The following is a 19,223-nucleotide window of genomic DNA, read 5'->3' as shown; positions in this document are numbered from 1 at the left end:
ACAATGTTGTGAACCTTGAGAGACACATGTACTAAAACACCTAGATCTCTTTCCCACTCAACAGACTTCAGTTTGGAACCCTGCAAAGTAGCCATTTAAAACCTCTGTCATGTCCTGGGAGTTCACATGAATCTGCCCTGAGGAATCCTTTAATGGCCTCTGACTCCTAACATAACTAAAAACAATTTTACTATTGCAGAACTGATTGAGGGTGAGGGGAATGCAGGAGAGTCTGAATTGTGGACACTGATAAAGAAAGGAAAACATGATTAGTTCCATAAAACAGCAGGGCATGATGGTGCAGTGTGATGAAGTATTTGTTTTTGTTCCTGCTGAATTCCCAATCTTGGCTGCACTTCAGCTGTGAGGAAGCTCACAACTGAGCTACTGTTGCATGCTTCCTTACAGCTGGCTAAAGAGCAGCATTAGCAGAGGCTTGAGAGCAGGAGGTGCAAGAGCTGAATTGGAAGAAAAAATGGGGCATGGCTAAGAGATGTCATACCCTGAATTATTGATACATGCAGGTCAGTGGGGATTACAATGGATTATGACTCTTTAGACCTGGTATGTTGACAGTGGGCTGGAGAATATTTTGCCCCCCATGAGGACTCCAGTGAAAATCCAATGGAAGAGTGTTTTTATAACTAAAGTCAGGGCTGCTGGGTATTTCTTATAACTGAGATAGCATTGTAACCAAGTGCTGTGGGCAGGCGCTACTTATTTGGGATATTTTCTTTGAAGAATATTTGATTTCGGTAACTTCACTGTAGTTGCCCTTCAAGGTGCCCAGTGTAATACTCTTAACAGTAACATTGCCATAATACATTAAAACTAATTCAACAAAGGGCATTAACTGGAGCTTCCCTCAGTTTTCTCTACCTCATTGGGCTTTAAACCTAAGCTTGTCGACACTTAAACATTGCTTCTTCTTTTACTTTTATCTTCTTAACTCCTTTCATTCTTGGTTGTATCCTGCCCTTCACTGAGGATTTTCAATTTTAACAAAAATACAGGAATAATGTGATTTATTTAGGACTGAGTTTTAATTTAATTTTGTTTTTTTTTAGGCTGTCTGGACATCAACTCTTCAGTAAAAGGAGCTCGTTTTGTCAGATTCTGTGATGCGTTTAATATCCCTATCATTACATTCGTGGATGTGCCTGGATTCTTGCCGGGTAGGACCTAAAAACAATGCCAGCAGTTTAAATCGTTAAAGTCCGTGTTCGACAGTGGTTCCAAATGATCGCACTTCCATTCTGTTAGTGCCAAAATCATAATGTGGTACTGTATTCAAATTCTAATTTGTGCATATGAATGCACTTGTCAGGGCAAGTCAAAGTGGAACATCTTTTGTACTTGATAATTAGCTAATTAGATACCAAAGTTTTATTACCCAGCATCAAAGCTCAGGCTCCTCAGCAATTTATTTTTGTTGTAATGTACAAATTTGGGATTAACTCCTTTGCTTGTATTATGAGTAGGTAACTAATGTTTTACTTTTCAGGCAGTTAGAGATACTTTGGACGCCTAAGTAACTTTACTTCGAGCACTGCTCCAATAAGTTATTTTATTGTTCCACTTACTGACTTGTAGCCTCGAAGAATTGTGGACAGATTGTTCAAAGCCTTTTTATTCAAAGGTACCTTTCTCCCCAGGCTGCAGGCCAACCTGGGAAGAAAGGTACCTGTGAATAGGCAGCCTGCAATAGTACCACACTATGTTGTTTACCTGCAGTGATGCAACAGCCATGAGTAATTCATTGTGTGGAATGAATATGTGTGAACCCTTGTTTTAACACACCAGTGAAGCACTATATTACTACACCATTGTAGAAGAGCAACTGGAACTTAAGTTGCTTCTATCCTCTTGTATGCCAGGTCTCGTGCTGCCAACGGCACTCGCAAGCTAAACTGGTCATATTTTTCATAACTGGCGGCCAGCAGCAGTCCTTTTTTAAACTGGTTCTGGTGGTAGCACAATCCCTGTTGTGACATCAGTACTTCGAGCAGGCATGATGGTCAAACTGCAGCAGCCAGTCTCCACATGCACAATGTACAGAGATCCACTTTGTAGCTGGTTCACATGGAGCCCTCCCTCTTATCTTTGGAATTTTTCTTCCCCCACCTACCTGGTATTTTTTTCTCGTGTACTAAAATGTGGAAATGCACAGCCTGCCAGCTGGCATCTGAATGAAAGAGATAAAAGACAATGTTTTTGGGTGAAACCCTTTGGCACTTCTGAATAAGATTCTCTAGCAGATGCTCACAAACCTGCTGCATATCTTCAGCATTTATTTTGCATTCATAACAGTTCATAGTTTCTTTTTTCTGCATTTGTTTCCTTTTCTGATGTATTTAATTTGAATGCACAGGAACAACCCAGGAATATGGTGGAATCATCAGACATGGTGCAAAGTTACTCTATGCATTTGCTGAGGCTACGGTGCCCAAAATTACAGTGATCACTCGAAAGGTAAGAGAAGGTGGGACTGCTGAGTCTTTATCGGAAATAAACTCTGCCCGGTCAACCTGGGTTGCAGTTACTACAAAGAAGTGCAATCCTGTGAGTTTCAAGTAAAGTCTAAAAGAATGCTGTGTTTCTGTACCTGTGGTGTTTATTTTATGCATGCCCAACTGAAGAGGTACAGAAGTACAGTAAAATGGATTAGGTGGTGCAGTGAGCTAGACTTTGCCCCTTTAACTCTGGAGCTTGGGTTCAAATCTGGTCCAGACTAAAGAGATGAAATTCTTCACTCTGTTGGATGTAAGGACAGTGCAGTCTAAATTGTCATCTAAATTGTCTAATTAGGCCCCAAATACACAACTACCCCATTTGGGAGAAACTGGCACAGGTGGCTGGTGTGAGCCACAGGAGAATTTCACATTGATACAGTAAATCTGAGGTGCCCAGTTCGATGGATGTGGCCCATTTCGGTGTTTCATTTGGTCCTCTGTGGCCTAAAGAGCAGCTCCTGGTTCTGTTTATTGTGCAATGTGCGCCTGATGAGCAGTTTGTGGTTTCCACGGAGGAAGAAAAGCTGTCGCTGGTCCCTCTCCTTTATATCCCCGCTTATGGCTACAGTTCTGTTACCGCATTGAGATCCCAGCAAACTAAAATCTGAAGTAATTCAAAATGTAGTATATTTAGCTGGCTTGTGACAGTGAGTGCATGGAATGGATCAAATTGGAACCAGGAGCGAGTGGTCCGTGCACTCACATTGACTGGCTTAATGTCAGCTGATAAATCAATAATATGAATTATTTGCCTGTGCGCGCGCGCGTGTGTATAAATACAGTCATCCTATTTTTCTTCAATTAGTTTTCCCTGCAAGTTTGTGGTTTTATTGTCTGGGTTTCTTTTATCTTTTTCACTGAATATTTTTGGCTTCAAAGATTTAGACAACTCTCAGGTGAGCCCCTTGTCCCAGAATGTGTTTCCACTTGCCCTAAAATCTAGGTAAATTCTGTCGCATGCCCAGGTACTGAACAGAAAACCTGTTTCAGATTATTTTGGATCTTAAGGATTCTCCTTGACTCAGAAGGTGGTAAAATAATACTATACTAGACCATGCTTTGGGCTTCTAACTGCCAAACAAATTTATTGAACAATAATAAGCAAATACTAGTAATCACACAACATAAATTTTTACAGCAGTTGTAAACTTTGCTAGCTTCTTGTATAGTTTTTTTTAAAAAAAAGTTAACTCCTGTGCTAAACTTGGATGTAAGTAATTTTCTTATAGTAATTCTTTTTCTGTTTCTCACCAATTACAAAAGATATCTTGCTTAATGAACCCTGTTGGGAAGTTCCAGATAGACTCACTGAAAAAGATAGGCTGATAAATACCATTGAAGCAGAATTTAAGTAACTACCAGTTTTGAGCAAATCTTACAATATTTGTATTTAAGTCGTGTGGCTTGGCCCCTTAGACACTGCAACAATGGTAGGCTGGGATATGATTTGAATGTGAGGTTGATTTTGGTTTCTTCCATGTACATAAGGATTTAAAAAACAATCTTAAAATAAAATGCTTATTTTTTGTCATAGTGGTGTGATTATTGAACTAGAAAATAGTCAGTGAGGAGCAATGAACATGGTGTTGCTAAAACTTGCAATTGGCTTGAGAGTCTAGAAATTTTTGCCATTTAAAAAAAAGTTTTTTGAATGCTTCCAAGCTAGTAAGTAACTTTGTGTGAATTGTGAATGTTTTTTCCAAAAAAAAAGAAAATTATAGGGCGACATAAATCAGGAGTGCTGAGGTAAAATTGGTTCCATGTAATAATTTTGCATTCTGAACAGAAGTGTCATGGATTAAGGATTTCTGATGTCTACTGGTTGCACGAAATGTCATTGTGAGAAGATGGATCATAAAATGGTTACAACACAAGGTGGCCATTCGGCCCATCAAGCCCGTGCAGGCTCTTTGTAAGAGCAGTCCAGTTAGTCCCATTTCCCTGCAGCTCTACAAATTTTTTCCCTTCAAGTATTTATCCAATTCCTTTTTGAAAGCCATGAATTGAATCTGCTTCCACCACCCTTTCAGGCAGCACATTCCAGATCACAACTAATCGCTGTGTAAATGTTTTTCCTCATGTCGCCCTTTGGTTCTTTTGCCAATTACCATACTCTGTGTGCTCTGGTTCTCGACCCTTCCACCAATGGGAATAGTTTCTCTATTTATTTCATCTAAACCCTTTGTGATTCTGAACATTTCTTTCAAATCTCCTCTTAACCTTCTCTGCCCCAGCTTCTCCAGTCTATTCACTTAACTGAAGTCCTTCAATCCCTGGAACCATTCTAGTAAATCTTTTCTGCACCCCCTCAATGGCCTTCACATCCTTTCTGAAGTGTGGTGCCCAGAATTGGACATCCTACTCCAGCTGTGGCTGAACCAGCGTTTTATAAAGGTTAAACAAACTTTCTTGCTTTTGTATTCTATGGCTGTATTTATAAAGCCCAGGATTCCGTATGCTTTTTTTAACAGCTTTCTCAACCTGTCCTGGCACCTTCAAAGATTTGTGCACATATACCCCCAGGTCTCTCTGTTCCTGCACCCCCTTTAGAGTTGTCCACTTAGTTTATATTGCCTCTCCTCATTCTTCCTGCCAAAATGTATCCCTTCGCACTTCTCTGCGTTAAATTTTATCTGCCATGTGTCCACCCATTCTACCAGCCTGTCCATGTCCTCTTGAAGTTTATTACTATCCTCCTCACTGTTTACAACACTTCCAAGTTTTGTGTCATCTGCAAATTTTGAAATTGTGCCCTGTACACCCAAGTCCAAGTCATTAATATATATCAAAAAAAGCAGAGGTCCTAGTACCAACCCCAGGGATAGATTTGCCATTGCAAGAAAATGCTCCTCCAATAACTGTGAAAATGTCCCACTCTAAACATGTTTAATATGGTGTTTAACCCTGATTTTTTTTTTTCTAACCCAAAAGCAACACTTAAATTATCGGTGGTTCATTCATTAGCTATGATACATGGATCTGGCTCCTTCCTCCAGAAAGCTGGACCCCTGCAGCGGAGGATGCTCCTTTAAGTTGGGGCTGATGTACATTGCTGAGACGGAGTAGGGGCAGCTTTACTCTGCAATTTGCCTTCTTCAGCATTAATATCTTCGACCTTTAAAAATACAATTCACAAACAAATGCTTTCATCTCAGCTGGAGATTACTACTCATATGCATCCTGTGGATCATATTCACTAGAACTGTGAATATACTTAGCTTTCTGTTACTGGTCCTTTTCAAGCACCGACACAGTAACAAATTAACAAAGCACTGGGCACTGCACGTTAGTTTTGGATGGTCCACTCAATTGTCCTAGTTACATAAAATGAAGAAAAATTCTGACTTTTTCATTGACTGTATGTAAGATGCTGCAATGTGCTTTTCTTGGTAGGCCTACGGTGGTGCATATGATGTGATGAGCTCCAAGCATATCAGAGGAGATTTGAACTATGCTTGGCCAACAGCTGAGGTTGCAGTTATGGGGGCTAAGGTAAGTGACACCTCTGTAATTCTGATTCTATTCATACTTCTAGATGTTGTATGGCTGGCTGGTCTTTCGTTACATGACAACAGGCAGTTCTCCTATACTTACAAGCAAGCCTCTGTGGGGTGTGGATGCAATTTGCAGAGACTGTGTGTGAAATTTAAATCCTTTGAAGTTAGGACAAACACATGATGATTAGTAGCATGAACTATCTAATTTGCTGAAGACTTATCTTCTACTTTTGTAGGAAAAACCTGATTTCCTGTAATTCTTGAACCTGGACAAATAGTGAAGCAAAGAAAGTCACCCTCACAGTTTTGTTAACCAAAAGTAATTATTTAATGTTATAATTCATACAAGCATTCATGAAGCAAAATCAAACCATATATATAACCTTCCTCTACCAGTTATACACTTGTCATTAAATAATAATATTGCAAATTGTTAACAATTCATACACACATCAAGCAACTCACATATATACAACCTTTAAACCAAGGATTTTGCATCATCAAGGCAGCTCCGAAGTGATCAGCTTCTTGTCTCGAGATTTTTGTCTTTGTTCCGGACATCCTTGTTGTAAGCAGAGCTTTCTTCCAAGCTTGCTCCTTCGACCAGAGAGAGACTGTTTTCACATGAGGTTCTCTTTTTTTCTATTGTTTTTGACCAATAGGATTTTTAAAAAAATTATTCATTCATGTGATGTGGGCATCGTTGGCAAGGCCAGCATTTATTGCCCATCCCTAATTGCCCTGGAGAAGATGGTGGTGAGCCGCCGCCTTGAACCGCTGCAGTCCGTCTGGTGAAGGTTCTCCCATAGTACTGTTGGGTAGGGAGTTTCAGGATTTTGACTAAGGGACAATGAAGGAACGGTGATATATTTCCAAGTTGGGATGGTGTGTGACTTGGAGGGGAATATGCAGGTGGTGGTGTTCCTATGTGCCTGCTGCCCTTGTCCTTCTATTTTAAACAATTTTATAACACCAAGTTATAGTCCAGCAATTTTATTTGAAATTCACAAGCTTTCGGAGGCTTCCTCCTTCACCTGAGGAAGGAGGAAGCCTCCGAAAGCTTGTGAATTTCAAATAAAATTGCTGGACTATAACTTGGTGTTATAAAATTGTCAACCCCAGTCCATCACCGGCATCTCCACATCTTGTCCTTCTAGATGGTAGAGGTCGCAGGTCTGGGAGTTGCTGCAGTGCCTCCTGTGGATGGTACACACTGCAGCTACGGTGTGCCGGTGGTGAAGGGAGTGAATGTTTAGGTTGGTGGATTTGGTGCCAATCAAGCGGGCTGCTTTGTCCTGGATAGTGTCGAGCTTCTTGAGTGTTGTTGGAGCTGCATTCATCCAGGTAAGTGGAGAGTATTCCATCACACTCCTGAACTGTGCCTTGTAGATGGTGGAAAGGCTTTGGGGAGTCACTCTCCACAGAATACCCAGCCTCTGACTTGTTCTTGTGGCCACAGTATTTATGTGGCTGGTCCAGTTTCTGGTCAATGGTGACCCCCAGGATGTTGATGGGGGATTTGGCAATGGTAATGCCATTGAATGTTAAGGGGAGGTAGTTAGACTCTCTTGTTGGAGATGGTCATTGCCTGGCACTTGTCTGGTATGAATGTTACGTGCCACTTATCAGCCCAAGCCTGGATGTTGCCTAGGTCTTGCTGCATGCGGGCATGGACTGCTTCATTATCTGAGGGGTTGCAAATGGGATTGAGTAGATTGAGAGTAGAATGATGGGGTGGTAATTGGCCGGATTAGATTTGGGGATTGGGGGAGTGTCATCTTGTCTAATTACCTCCCTGTTGCTAGGCCTTGATCATTGACCACCTCAATTATTGACAGTTTAGGCTTTGATCATTGGTATACCTCAATAATTGACAATTTTACAACACCAAGTTATAGTCCAGCAATTTTATTTTAAATTCACAAGCTTTAACTTGGTGTTGTAAAATTGTTTACAATTGTCAACCCCAGTCCATCACCGGCATCTCCACATCATCAATAATTGAGTTAAGTCAATTAAAACTAGGTGCAATGATCTTATGTGACAGGAATGTGAAGGCCCTACTTCTCTTGTGTGGAAACTTTTTTTTTTAAAAAAGGACTGTTTTCTCTAATTGTGTGTGGGATCCTCTTCAAATCCTTTTTATGTCCTTAATGTCTTGTTTCATGTGGTATTTGTCCCTTTCTTATCGGTCATGTTTACAAGCCAAAAACCTATTGGAATCTTCTGAAAGCTTTTTCAATGTTTCTTTTTGCAGGCTTATTTCATACTTCTTGTAGTTACGTGGCTGGCTCTTTATTGGATTACTTTTGTTAAATTCTATTTAAAAAGTGCATCATGAGCCAGATTTGACTTGTGCTAACTGGGGCTTACATGACCATGCATGCATCTGCCAGGGAGAACAGTGTTTAAATGAGCAATAGAACATAGTACAAACCACATAGAAAATGGAGAAGTATGCATTGTTTAGAAACTTTGTACAGTTAGTTAGCTTATAGTAGGGAGGACTCAATGTTTGCAAATTTTATCCCAGGAAGCTAGACCTGTTCAAATCTGCCCTTTGACCTTCCCAGAATTGGAAGTGACTGTTTTGCATCGAGGGTTATGGGAGAGTGATTTTATCTTTCTTGAAGCTGCTGATAGTTGAGTGGAAAAAACAGGAATACCAAAGGATTTCACAAAAGATGAGGGATCAAAAGAGATTGGAGTATAAAGTAAGAGACTACTAAAAATAAAGAACTGGATGGCTACTCACAAGGAAGAAAAGGATCACTTGTATGATTTATAATTAATGTTTGCTTTCTGAAATTGGTCAGACATTCCCATGATTACACAATAATATTGTTATTGTAAATTTGAGTCTTTATCGTTCCACATTTTTCTTTTTTTTTAAAAGGGTGCTGTGCAGATTATCTTTAAAGGGAAGGGGAATGAGGTCAAGTCGGAGGCAGAATATGTGGAGACCTTTGCAAATCCATTCCCAGCAGCTGTGAGAGGCAAGTACCAGAGGGAGGATATGTTGTGCATTTTCTAAAATATTTAATATTGTTTCTTTTTGAGTAATGAGTTCTGGAGTATCAATTTTAAATAACTTTTTTAAATAGATTACCTAATCAAAATTTTGCTGAGTGTTACGTAGCCTCCAATTTTATTTAAAATTCAGGATCTTAAACATAATAGACAATGAGAAGCAGCACAGTACTCAGGGCATCGTGGCACTATGTCTTGTCACCTGTCTGTGCTGGTAAGGCCAGGTGTGTCCCTTCCTCTCATAACTGAAGCAGAGTTCTGTTGATAGAGTTTATTGAGATCCAGTAATTGTAGAAAGTGCTTGATAGCCCCTGTAGTGCTACAGTGAATTATTGAGCACTTCTCTCAATGCTCAAGAGCTTGGGTAAGCTTTGCTTTGGATGGGAGAGGAGAGTAAACATAAAACCAGAAAGCTAATGTAAGGCAGGGTAAATATGGATATGAGCTAAGGTCTGAACCTGGTCTATTTTTTTGGACACTGCCCAATAAGAGTCAATTAAATGTACAACACTAACCTTTACACCTAGCTATTGTAAAATAAATCTTTTATATTGCAAAAGTTTCTGTTGTAATCTATTTTTTTGTGTTTTCTTCCATGTATTCTGTTTAGTGTTAATATGCAGTATCCAGCATTGGCTCATGAGAAATTTAGCTCTGGTTTCTTTGTTATAAAAAACAGTACTGATCTCTGCACACATCATTGCCATTAATTATTTTACCATAGTTTGTTTTTTGCTATTTCCCCCTTCCCAGGTTTAGGATAGTTAATGCTGTTTTTATACTTGAATGAGGTGGATTTAGCCTATAATATACTTAAGACTGATCTAACCTGCTTGTGTGTTCCATGCAGGTTTTGTTGATGACATCATCGAACCGGCAACTACTAGAATGCGTATTTGTCGAGACCTAGAGACGCTGGCAAACAAAAAACAGACTAACCCTTGGAAAAAACATGGCAATATTCCCCTGTAAAATACAAACCTTTTGAGGATTACAAGATAATGAATAGAATTTTCTTTCTGCCCCAAAAAACTTTTGAAAAGAATTGTTTCATTGCAGACTCTTAAATCATAATGCTATCTGGAATCCTCACAGCACTCAGCAAGAACCATGAAAATTTATTTTAGAAATAAATTTGGAATTAACTATTTTGTGAAGTCTTTATTTCTCTTTCCTTCATCAATAGATGAGATGCATTTAATTGAGAATGTATGTTAAATATCAGTGCATATTGAAATCTGCAGGTCTAAAAATTTGGTTACAATATTGTTTAAGTGCTGAGGTTAAGATGAGAAGATTTAATGCATGGAGAAATTGAGGCTAACAAAACATTTCGAAGAAAGCCGTTTTAGTTCATACTGCCACCTGAAAATAAATCAGAGATACAGAAAAATACAAGAATGATGAAAAGGAGAGACACCAGTAAATTTGACTGGTCTTGAACGTAGACACTCTTAAGTCCCAATTTTAACCTAACTCTGAAGTCAATGAAGCGTAAAACAGACATAAAAGTAAAATTGGGTAGCGTGTAAAACAGACGTTTGACCCAAACTCTGTTCCTGTTGGGCAAGTTAGGTTAAAATTGGGACTTGAAATTCAAGTCCTCGATAGTAACAAATTTGGCTAGTAGTACAGCATAGTAAGAACACCCTGAAAGGTCCATCACGAATTTGAGAAACCATGCATCAATTTTGTCACTATGAAAATGCAGTTAATGGGAATTAGACACTTCAAAATGGCACTTTTATGCCTTTTCAAAAAAGTGTTAGCTTTTAGTGTGTCAGTTTATACTTAAGACTGCCAGCAGCTCCACAAAATAACTGTCTCTCTGGACCAGACAGTATCAGCTCAGGATGAAGCTGCAAAAAAAACCATACTAATGTTCTGATAACTGGAGTAGCTGTGACAGTTTCCCTAAGCTAAAAACACAATTTTAATTGAAAAATGGTTCCAATCCCTCTTCTCCTTGTAACCCTACATTTGAGTTTAATTTATGTTTGCCCCGTCTGCCCTCTCGTGAACGTAAAAGATCCCACGGCCCTATTCAAAGAGCAGGTATCCTGGCCAATATTTATCCCTCAACCAATATCACTAAAACGGATTATCTGGTCATTATCTCATTGCTGTGTGCAAATTGTCTGCCATGTTTCTCTACATTACAACAGTGCAAGTTCTTTCGTTCTTACCTTCCTCCTTTCTAGTCTATTGTGGAGGTGAAAGGAATTTATCAGGGGTTCTACATCGACCTACAAACTATTAACCATTCTGTATATTGGTTCCTCAATGACAAATCCTGGTCAATACAGAGATCCTGAATAGAGCATTTTCCTATTCCTCTTGGTAACCAATAATTAGACCTGGAGAAGAAGAAAATTAATTTTAAAAAGTTTTAAATGATATCACACCTTCACTAAGGGATGAAAGCAGCAAATTTAGAATTGTATACACTTGCAAATGCTGTCCCTGTTCCCCCTTCCAAGCTTAATAATGCATACATTTATAAGGGGGGTGGTCTGGGAGCATCCCTTGAGGAAAATTTTACATTAAAATAGTGCATGTCAATTTTTAAAATCTAGAATAAATTATAGGAAAAATAAGTGACAATTGGGATTTATCAATATTCAATAGGCCAACCAATACATCACTTTCCCAAGAGCTACTTAAAATAACCACTCTCTTCCCCCTCGGCACTCTCCATTGAAGAAGAGAATTTTAACCGATCGTGACAATGTCGGACAGGCAATCTGACAGCACAAAAGTAGTCATGGGGAAGGTGGGGGAATCTGGATAACAAGGGAGATGAGGAAATGGTCACAGATAGCCTCAGTGATTGAGATCTCAGAAGAGGATGGCCCATGAGAGTTTCGAGGTCAAGGACGTGGCTGTGAATTTAGGTAGGAGGGTTTATAAGAAGGATAAGACCAAGTGAGGATCGAAGAGCAGAAACGTCAGATGAGAGGGAACAAAAGGAGCTTAACTGTAGGTTGAAATCACAGGATAAGAAGTCAATTGGTGCACAGGATTAAGGGAATATAGACAGAAAGCCCCCTCGGTTAGGATGCAAGATATAATCAGAGCCTGCTGGTGATCACAGGAAGTTGTTCATAAACCATTTGATTTGAGTAGTGTGGTGACTGATGTTCAGTCATGGTCATGTTATAAGTACTTAATAAAATATTAAATCTGTATAGTTAGTCAGAAAATCTGTTCCCAGTCTTGTCACATTGAATAGGCATCAATACCAATAAAGAAAACATTCATCAGCATCCTGAGATTATTTCCCAATTTTGTATACAGTCAGCGATTATAAAAACAATGAAAGTTGGACTTTTACCGCATATTTTTCTTCTACTCAGCACCAAAGACCACTCCTACAGACTGGACTGTGCCTTTACACCCCCCAGAATAGGACAACAATCATACCATAGCAAAGAGAAACATGTTTACATTAATGTACAAAACATAGCTATTTCACTTTGGAATATGGAAAACAACAGTTATGCCTTCTCCACTAAAACTCAGTAATACTGGATCTTGAAACAAGGTCCTGACCATAATTTGTGGGGGATTTGCTGCTCAACTTCCACAGAGCCTCCTGCAACCACCCACCTCGTCCCTCTCATGGCTTCAGAAAGACTGCTGAATTGGGGCAAGTCAACCCCAGACATTGTTTTTATAACACATTTGAAATTTCATTCAGAACAGAACAAAGAAATTCAAACTTGTATTTGACAAATAGCAACAGGAGTCTGAGCCAGCCAGAAATTTGTCTCCAAGGTGATAACTCAAGAAGCTGCTCAAATTTGACAGCCTGCATGTAGACAGATAACCAGAAATGCATGCAAATATCACCTAATTAAAACGCCAGGATGGACTATCCAGCTAACAGCTGCTGCAACAATCAAATTGTCACCTAGTTGCAGCAGCCCACCTCATAACTACGACGCTGGATACCAACACCTGTACCGGTAGTGGGCATTAGTATATCAAAACCACTTTTTGTTACATTGCATCAACCTACATACAGATCCTCTCCCTGTACCGTGCTCGTAACCAGAGAGAAGCAAATAATTTAATAGATCACAAAGAAAATCTTCCAATGCTCGAGCAGCTCCAGAGCAGCCCTCAGGCCAGTTTGAAGTCATGTCATCTGGTGCTTACATCGGAACCTTTCTGAACACGCCCCATAATTCACATCACTAGAATCTACTAGCAGGGAGAAACTGTACTTAAGATGTCTAAGCCAGGAGAAAAATTGATCACTAAAATAAAGTTTATATTTAAAACATCTGCATAGCCTATGCAGAGGCTTGGCATTCACCTTGAGGTCAATTCTTTTTCTGTTTTCAATCTTCCCCTTTGATCAATTCTGCACTTTTAATTAATAAAATTGTCAATAAAAAGGTCCCTTTCCCTCCTCGTTACTTGTTAAAATTTTATTTTTGTGTGTGGCTGTCTGTCTGACTCACTAGTGGACCACACTCCTACTGCCTCCTGCATGATGGTTCTCGCTGGACACCATTTCCCATTCCCTACTGCTGCTCTCTCCTTGCCACTCCCCTAGCAGGCCTCAGTGCTGTGCATGCAATCCATGTGTCTGCCCAATCAAACCACAGGTCACAACAACCCATTCAGCTAATTAGGCAATTTGAATACAAAGAACAGAACCGCATTTCAGGAATGGAATAGCCACACGTTGCTGGTGAGCTAGCCATTCCTGCTTTAGAAAAGTTCTATGAATTGTTACGAGTATCTGTTAAATTTATTCCAATCACTAAACTAATGATACAACAGAAATGTTTGAGGTCAGAGAATTTTTTTCAGCACTTATCTTTCTCATTTCCATAGGGAATACACTGCTGCTCAATAATTCTTCAGATGATGTCAGGCTCAATGCTTAATTATTTCCTTCTCCATCAATAAATCAGCTGAAATAGAAAAAACCAAGCAAAGTTAATACATTATCTTAATTTAATTTCGTAGGAGTTCTTACGAGGAAACCCCCTCAAAATAGAATTTGATTTTATTAAAGTTGATCTGAGGCAGTTGTTAACTGGAACATATAGTTGGGCAAAGTCTGATAGTACCTGTGAAACAACATCTCAGCAAGAATCACCACTGTCTTCTATGCAGGATGTATCCTGAATACATGCAGCTTTATTGACTGTTGACATATTATTGAGCTACTATGTTTAGTCATAATTTCTTTTCATTTGTGGCATTAATTCAGTTATTTTCCTTGGTGTGAAATATGAAGCTGGGATGGCGGCGGGGGAGGGGGGGGGCGGGGGAGAGCAGGGAAGGAATGTGAAAATATTATAAAATAATTAGTTAACATTGATTAGCAGAGGTTTAAGAACAGTTTTACAACCCTGCAGTATTTCTGTATGCTAACAGTGACAGATATGGATAGTTTGCATCTCACTATAGAAAGGATATTCATGGAAAGGGTACAGTGAAGAATCACTAGACTGATACCAGGAATCAGAGGTTATAGTTATGAAAAGTTTTAAAAATGGGGCTTTTCCCATTGGAATAGAGATTAAGGAGAGGATCCAATAGAGGTTTTCAAAATTATTAAAAACTTTAAATGAGAATTAAATATTTGAAAAGGATACAGCGAAATAATATTCCAATAGGTAGTTGAACAGCTAGTACCAGCACAGGCACGATGGGCCAAATGAGTTCCCTCAGTGCTATAACTTCTACAATTCTATTACATCAAACTGATGGGGGTGGGGTGGGGAGATATAGTACATTTACTCAGCAAATTCACTAATTTCTTTTTAATACATTTCAGTGCTATTACTGTTAAGTGAAATGAATCCACACTGACAGTAGCATTGAAAAACAACTTTCTTGGTATGATAGAAATGCTGCCGTCTCCTTTCTAGCCTCGGTACTGTTTCTTCTGAGCACTCAATCCTAATTTGCCTATTTGTGGCTGTTACCAAGTCCTTTTTAAAAAAAAACTTTACTCCCCAATTCCTTTTGTATTTTCCAACTCTATCCCTTGACTGCTTTCACTTTCTTTCCCACACATATTAAGGATTTAAAGCTGCGTAATGCCTACTGCTTCAAAATACAACTACTGACTCCCAGGAGATATAAAGCACATTAACCAATGAGTCAACTACTGAACCTTGCTGGTTTTCCTAAAATAACTTTTGATATGTAAAGGATGTCAGTTTATTAAAAAGCGACTAGGTGACACACTCAAGTTATTTTCAGGTAAACCTCTGAGACCTGTCACTTACCTGCAACATCCGAGAGTTTTATCCATCAGACAGGATGTAATTCTGAAATTAAAAACCTGCTTGTTGAAATTCTACTTATTCTGGAAATATTTTACTGAAGATTTTAGAAATAAAAGTATAATTGAAGTCAAATGCTGGTTGTCAGAATATAAATTAAATTTCATTCCAATGGTGATATCAGTCACCTTGGTCTCCTGGAGTTTACATGATTGTCTTTAGGGGTTGGAGTGGAATTTCCCTGAGTCTTTTTCTAAATTGCCCTAAGGTTTTTTTCTGCCTCTCCCATAAGATTACATGACTGTGAGGTGGGGAATGGAGGCTAATGGTGTGTGTAGGTTGCACCATTTTGGGTTGGGTCAGGCTTGATGGACCAGCTGGTCTTTTTCTGTTCAGTTACCTATGTTTGTATTAAAGGCTAGTCTATACACATGGTATGAACAATGTTAAATTAGGCAAAGTGATTTTTATTTTAAACATATTGTCACATCTTCTATAAATTTGATTGAATCGAACTTTATAAGTTCAGTTCTGACACAAAGGTATTGAAAGATTTACTTGGTATTAACAACACTACTTTAATATCTATTTTCAATTTGCACAAATAACATGTAATAGGGATTTCCAAATTAAGCAATCTGTAGGTTTAAAGTGGCTGGAGTATTTAACAGCTGCAGCAAAAACATTTATAGTTATAGATTCAGTCTGCCTCCTTGTGCAATGAAAACTATTTTAAAAGTGGAAGATGCATTGCCAATGTTCATTCGCCCATAACGCATTGTAGTGCTAAGACTCAGACTTTAAAAAAAAAAGGGTGGATAGTCTTGTGTAATACTCTCCTATCTACTGTTATAAAAAAACAGATGATCTATTTATATTGTACCCACAAGGGGTCTTTGTTAATTCCGAGGTTCAAAATGGTGAATCAAATTATCGGTTTAAAGAACCCATTATTAGCAACCAGGAATCAATCTACATAAAGTTATTTCAGTTTTAAAGAACAAAGAAGGTCTGTAACCAATTCTTTCAAACAGTTTATTAAAGGAAAGGTGAAGCATCAGCTTTAAAATGTACAAAAAGAAATTTTATACTGAAAATGTACAATTTACAGTATTACTAGTAAAACCGATCAAGGTAACACTCAAAATATAAAACTTATTAACTTCAAACTCAATTTCAAGCCCAGCGTGGAGGTACCCAGACATGAAACCATCGTTTCACATTCTGCTACAATACTGCCGAAGAATTCAGATTTAAATAGTTGACTGCACAGCGTAAGTTGATGCAGAGATGGTTCTAACCATGCAGTACCTATCGTCGCGCCACTCAGTCCACAGAACTATTTTCAGATCATTGACAATTTAGTCTGAAAACTGTACAAAACTAACCAATATCGCATATTTTCACAACTGCTTACTAGCACTACCAAAAAGTCAAGACCTTTAAAATCAGATTTTCTGTTCATCTAAGTTACTTATTGGTAGATTAGTAAATGACTCGTATGACCTTAGAATTTAAGATCTAAAGTTATAACTACTTTCAAAATGTGAGCAAAAGTTAAAATTTATAATGCAATATTCTTTCCATTTACTACTGTAGCTTTCAAATATTTTCTGTGAACAATTTCACGCAACATTTTTTGATTAGTTTTTGTTTTGTGAAATTGCAGGTGTCAAATTGTCAATTTCTACATTGGAAACTGTCCACTGACCAGCTAAATTAAAATGATTAAAATGTTAAAACTGTAGTTTGTGAAATTAATTTGTTTCTGACACTATCTTAAATATATGATTAGATGGAAAAAAATGGCATTAAAACAACATTTCAATTCTGCAGGTAACTAATCAGAAGCAAGACAGATGTAACACACATTCTAGCACATTGGGCTAATCCTCCATTTAGTCAATTACGGAACTCTGTTTTGTATAAAATTAACATTATCTGTAAAAGTACATTTAAACAATTGTGAAAGTCAAAAAGTGGGCATTCCTCACTACTGTATACAGTAAATCTGGAATCAAGGGCAATTGCGCACCAAAATTTAACTGTGAAATGTGCTCTCGACCTAATTTTTACACTTCTGGGAGTGTACGGCATTGATTTATACAACCTTTTTAATACAATGTACTGTATTGTGAAGTGTCTTTTAATAACAAACACCTCTCAACCAATTGAATTTTAGGAAGCTATCCCAAGCTTCTAAATTTCATCTGCTGGGTTCTGAGCATTAAAACTAAAAGCAAAATGCACAGGACTATGATAAGAGTGTACATCTCAACTCTCTGCTGAAGTCAAACTTAAAGCAGCTAATGAGTAGTCTTCACAGTAAATAAGGCAGCTTTTATTATGAAAGGAAGTAGCTTGCTGTAGACATATAAGACCTTAGTAATAAAAAGAAAGGAAACCTCTGGATTACTCTGTTACCTGTGATTTGCGGCAGCAATATTTCACATTCCTAAAAAGCCCCCGCAGAACCTACTACCCATTTATACATGTACTGTATATAAGTTTTTGCAATTGATTTCCAGTTACCCATCCCACCCCCTCAATAAAATAAATGCGTACCACAAAGAAACCAAACTCCAGTGTGAGAAAATTGCCTTGCTCCTAACCTAGTTTTTCAGCATCGCTGCCTTCTGAAAAATTTATAAGCTTGAATTAAAAAACATAACATAAACTGCTGATCTCAAAAGTTCTTCTTTATATTAAACTGTACAGCAGAAAAAAATTACAAAAACTCAGGGATCTAATCTGTACTTTTGGTGTCATCTGCTGTATGTGCCACCCTATCTTTTTAAATATGCCTTCATGGTTTTAATACAATTTATTCCTGGTTGATATATATAATAATTTTTTTAAAATCCTACTGTTAGCACTCCTCAGCAGTGGTACAGTCAGTTTGTCAGATCAATTTTAAGGGGGAGGGGGTAATTCTTCCCAAGAAGATGCCACGTTTTTCGGTCCATAAGAATAATCTGTCTCAGTAACAGACCATTATAGTGCTTCCTCCTTCAGGCTTCCCCATTTATCATAATCAAATCTTCATCAAGTTTATCCTTTGATAAAAAATAAATCAGATCTTGAAAATGTAAAATTTAGTTTAAAAGTTGCTGTCACAGTATTTAGATCTTGGATTCTCTTTAGACGATGGAGTTCTTAAAAATATAAAACTTCCAGCAGTCTCTCAGAACATAGGCATTCCAAAGCCCTAAAGGAAAAAAAATAAAAAAAATCCATCTTCAGACTTGTGGGAGGAAATAAATCTAAGCAGTACAGAACATTTCTCAAATATATCAATTCAAAACATTTGATGTGATAATCCATGTACAAGTGGAGTATGTGGTAGTACAAAAACTAAATTTACAAATGCACTGTTATAAATACAACATTTAATACAGAACAGATAACAGACCTCCAAAGCAGGATAACTAACGGTACCCCCATTGTTGGTGAATAATGAAGTGTTAATCTTGAGCACATCAATTTAATAGGTTAGCATTTCAAATGTGACCCACTAAATAGCTCAACATTTAGAAATCTTCACTATGCATAACAAAACAGTACAAAAAGGTGTTTAAAGTTTATATATAAGAAAGAAGCTCCATACTTGAAAAAGTACATTTAAGAGTGCACGAGAACAGACTAACAGAGGAATAAATAGAGATGGTAAAATTTGAGATTGCTACTTTTAAAAAAAAGTACACAGTGAACACAAAAATAATTGTGTCAACGATTTACAGAACTGGTGTCAAAATCAACTTTTAACAGACAGTGAGGAGAAGGAAGAATTCTGACTTATTAAATACTTAAAATACAAAACATAACTATTCCAAGATGCTTGGTTATGGGAAGATGGAGTTGTGGCACTTCCCACCCCTGGGGAAGGGGAAGAGCCAGAAGTCCAGATTCTCAAGCCCAGTCCCCCAGGA

The 19,223-nt window shown here is 38.1% G+C and overlaps 2 protein-coding genes across 3 annotated transcripts in view; one reads left to right on the top strand and one right to left on the bottom strand.

The window, feature by feature from the left end:
* The window catches only part of pccb (propionyl-CoA carboxylase subunit beta), a 45,707-nt gene extending 35,519 nt beyond the window's left edge, over positions 1-10,188 (top strand). For both annotated transcript variants that reach the window (XM_067995502.1, XM_067995501.1), the window contains exons 11-15: positions 1,068-1,175; positions 2,372-2,472; positions 5,907-6,005; positions 8,907-9,006; positions 9,891-10,188. In XM_067995502.1, coding sequence (XP_067851603.1) covers positions 1,068-1,175; positions 2,372-2,472; positions 5,907-6,005; positions 8,907-9,006; positions 9,891-10,012 — 530 coding nt within the window. In that variant the 3' untranslated portion in view covers positions 10,013-10,188. The remainder of the gene's footprint in view (positions 1-1,067; positions 1,176-2,371; positions 2,473-5,906; positions 6,006-8,906; positions 9,007-9,890) is intronic.
* Positions 10,189-16,315: 6,127 nt separating this feature from the next.
* The window catches only part of LOC137331596 (cohesin subunit SA-1), a 163,183-nt gene continuing 160,275 nt past the window's right edge, over positions 16,316-19,223 (bottom strand). The window contains exon 34 of the mRNA XM_067995499.1: positions 16,316-18,502. Coding sequence (XP_067851600.1) covers positions 18,479-18,502 — 24 coding nt within the window. The 3' untranslated portion in view covers positions 16,316-18,478. The remainder of the gene's footprint in view (positions 18,503-19,223) is intronic.

This window comes from Heptranchias perlo, chromosome 13 (assembly GCF_035084215.1).
Source record: "Heptranchias perlo isolate sHepPer1 chromosome 13, sHepPer1.hap1, whole genome shotgun sequence".
In the NCBI taxonomy this organism is placed as follows: Eukaryota; Metazoa; Chordata; class Chondrichthyes; order Hexanchiformes; family Hexanchidae; genus Heptranchias; species Heptranchias perlo.
The sequence above is the reverse complement of the archived record's forward strand: the minus strand, read 5'-3'. Positions and strand labels throughout refer to the sequence as shown.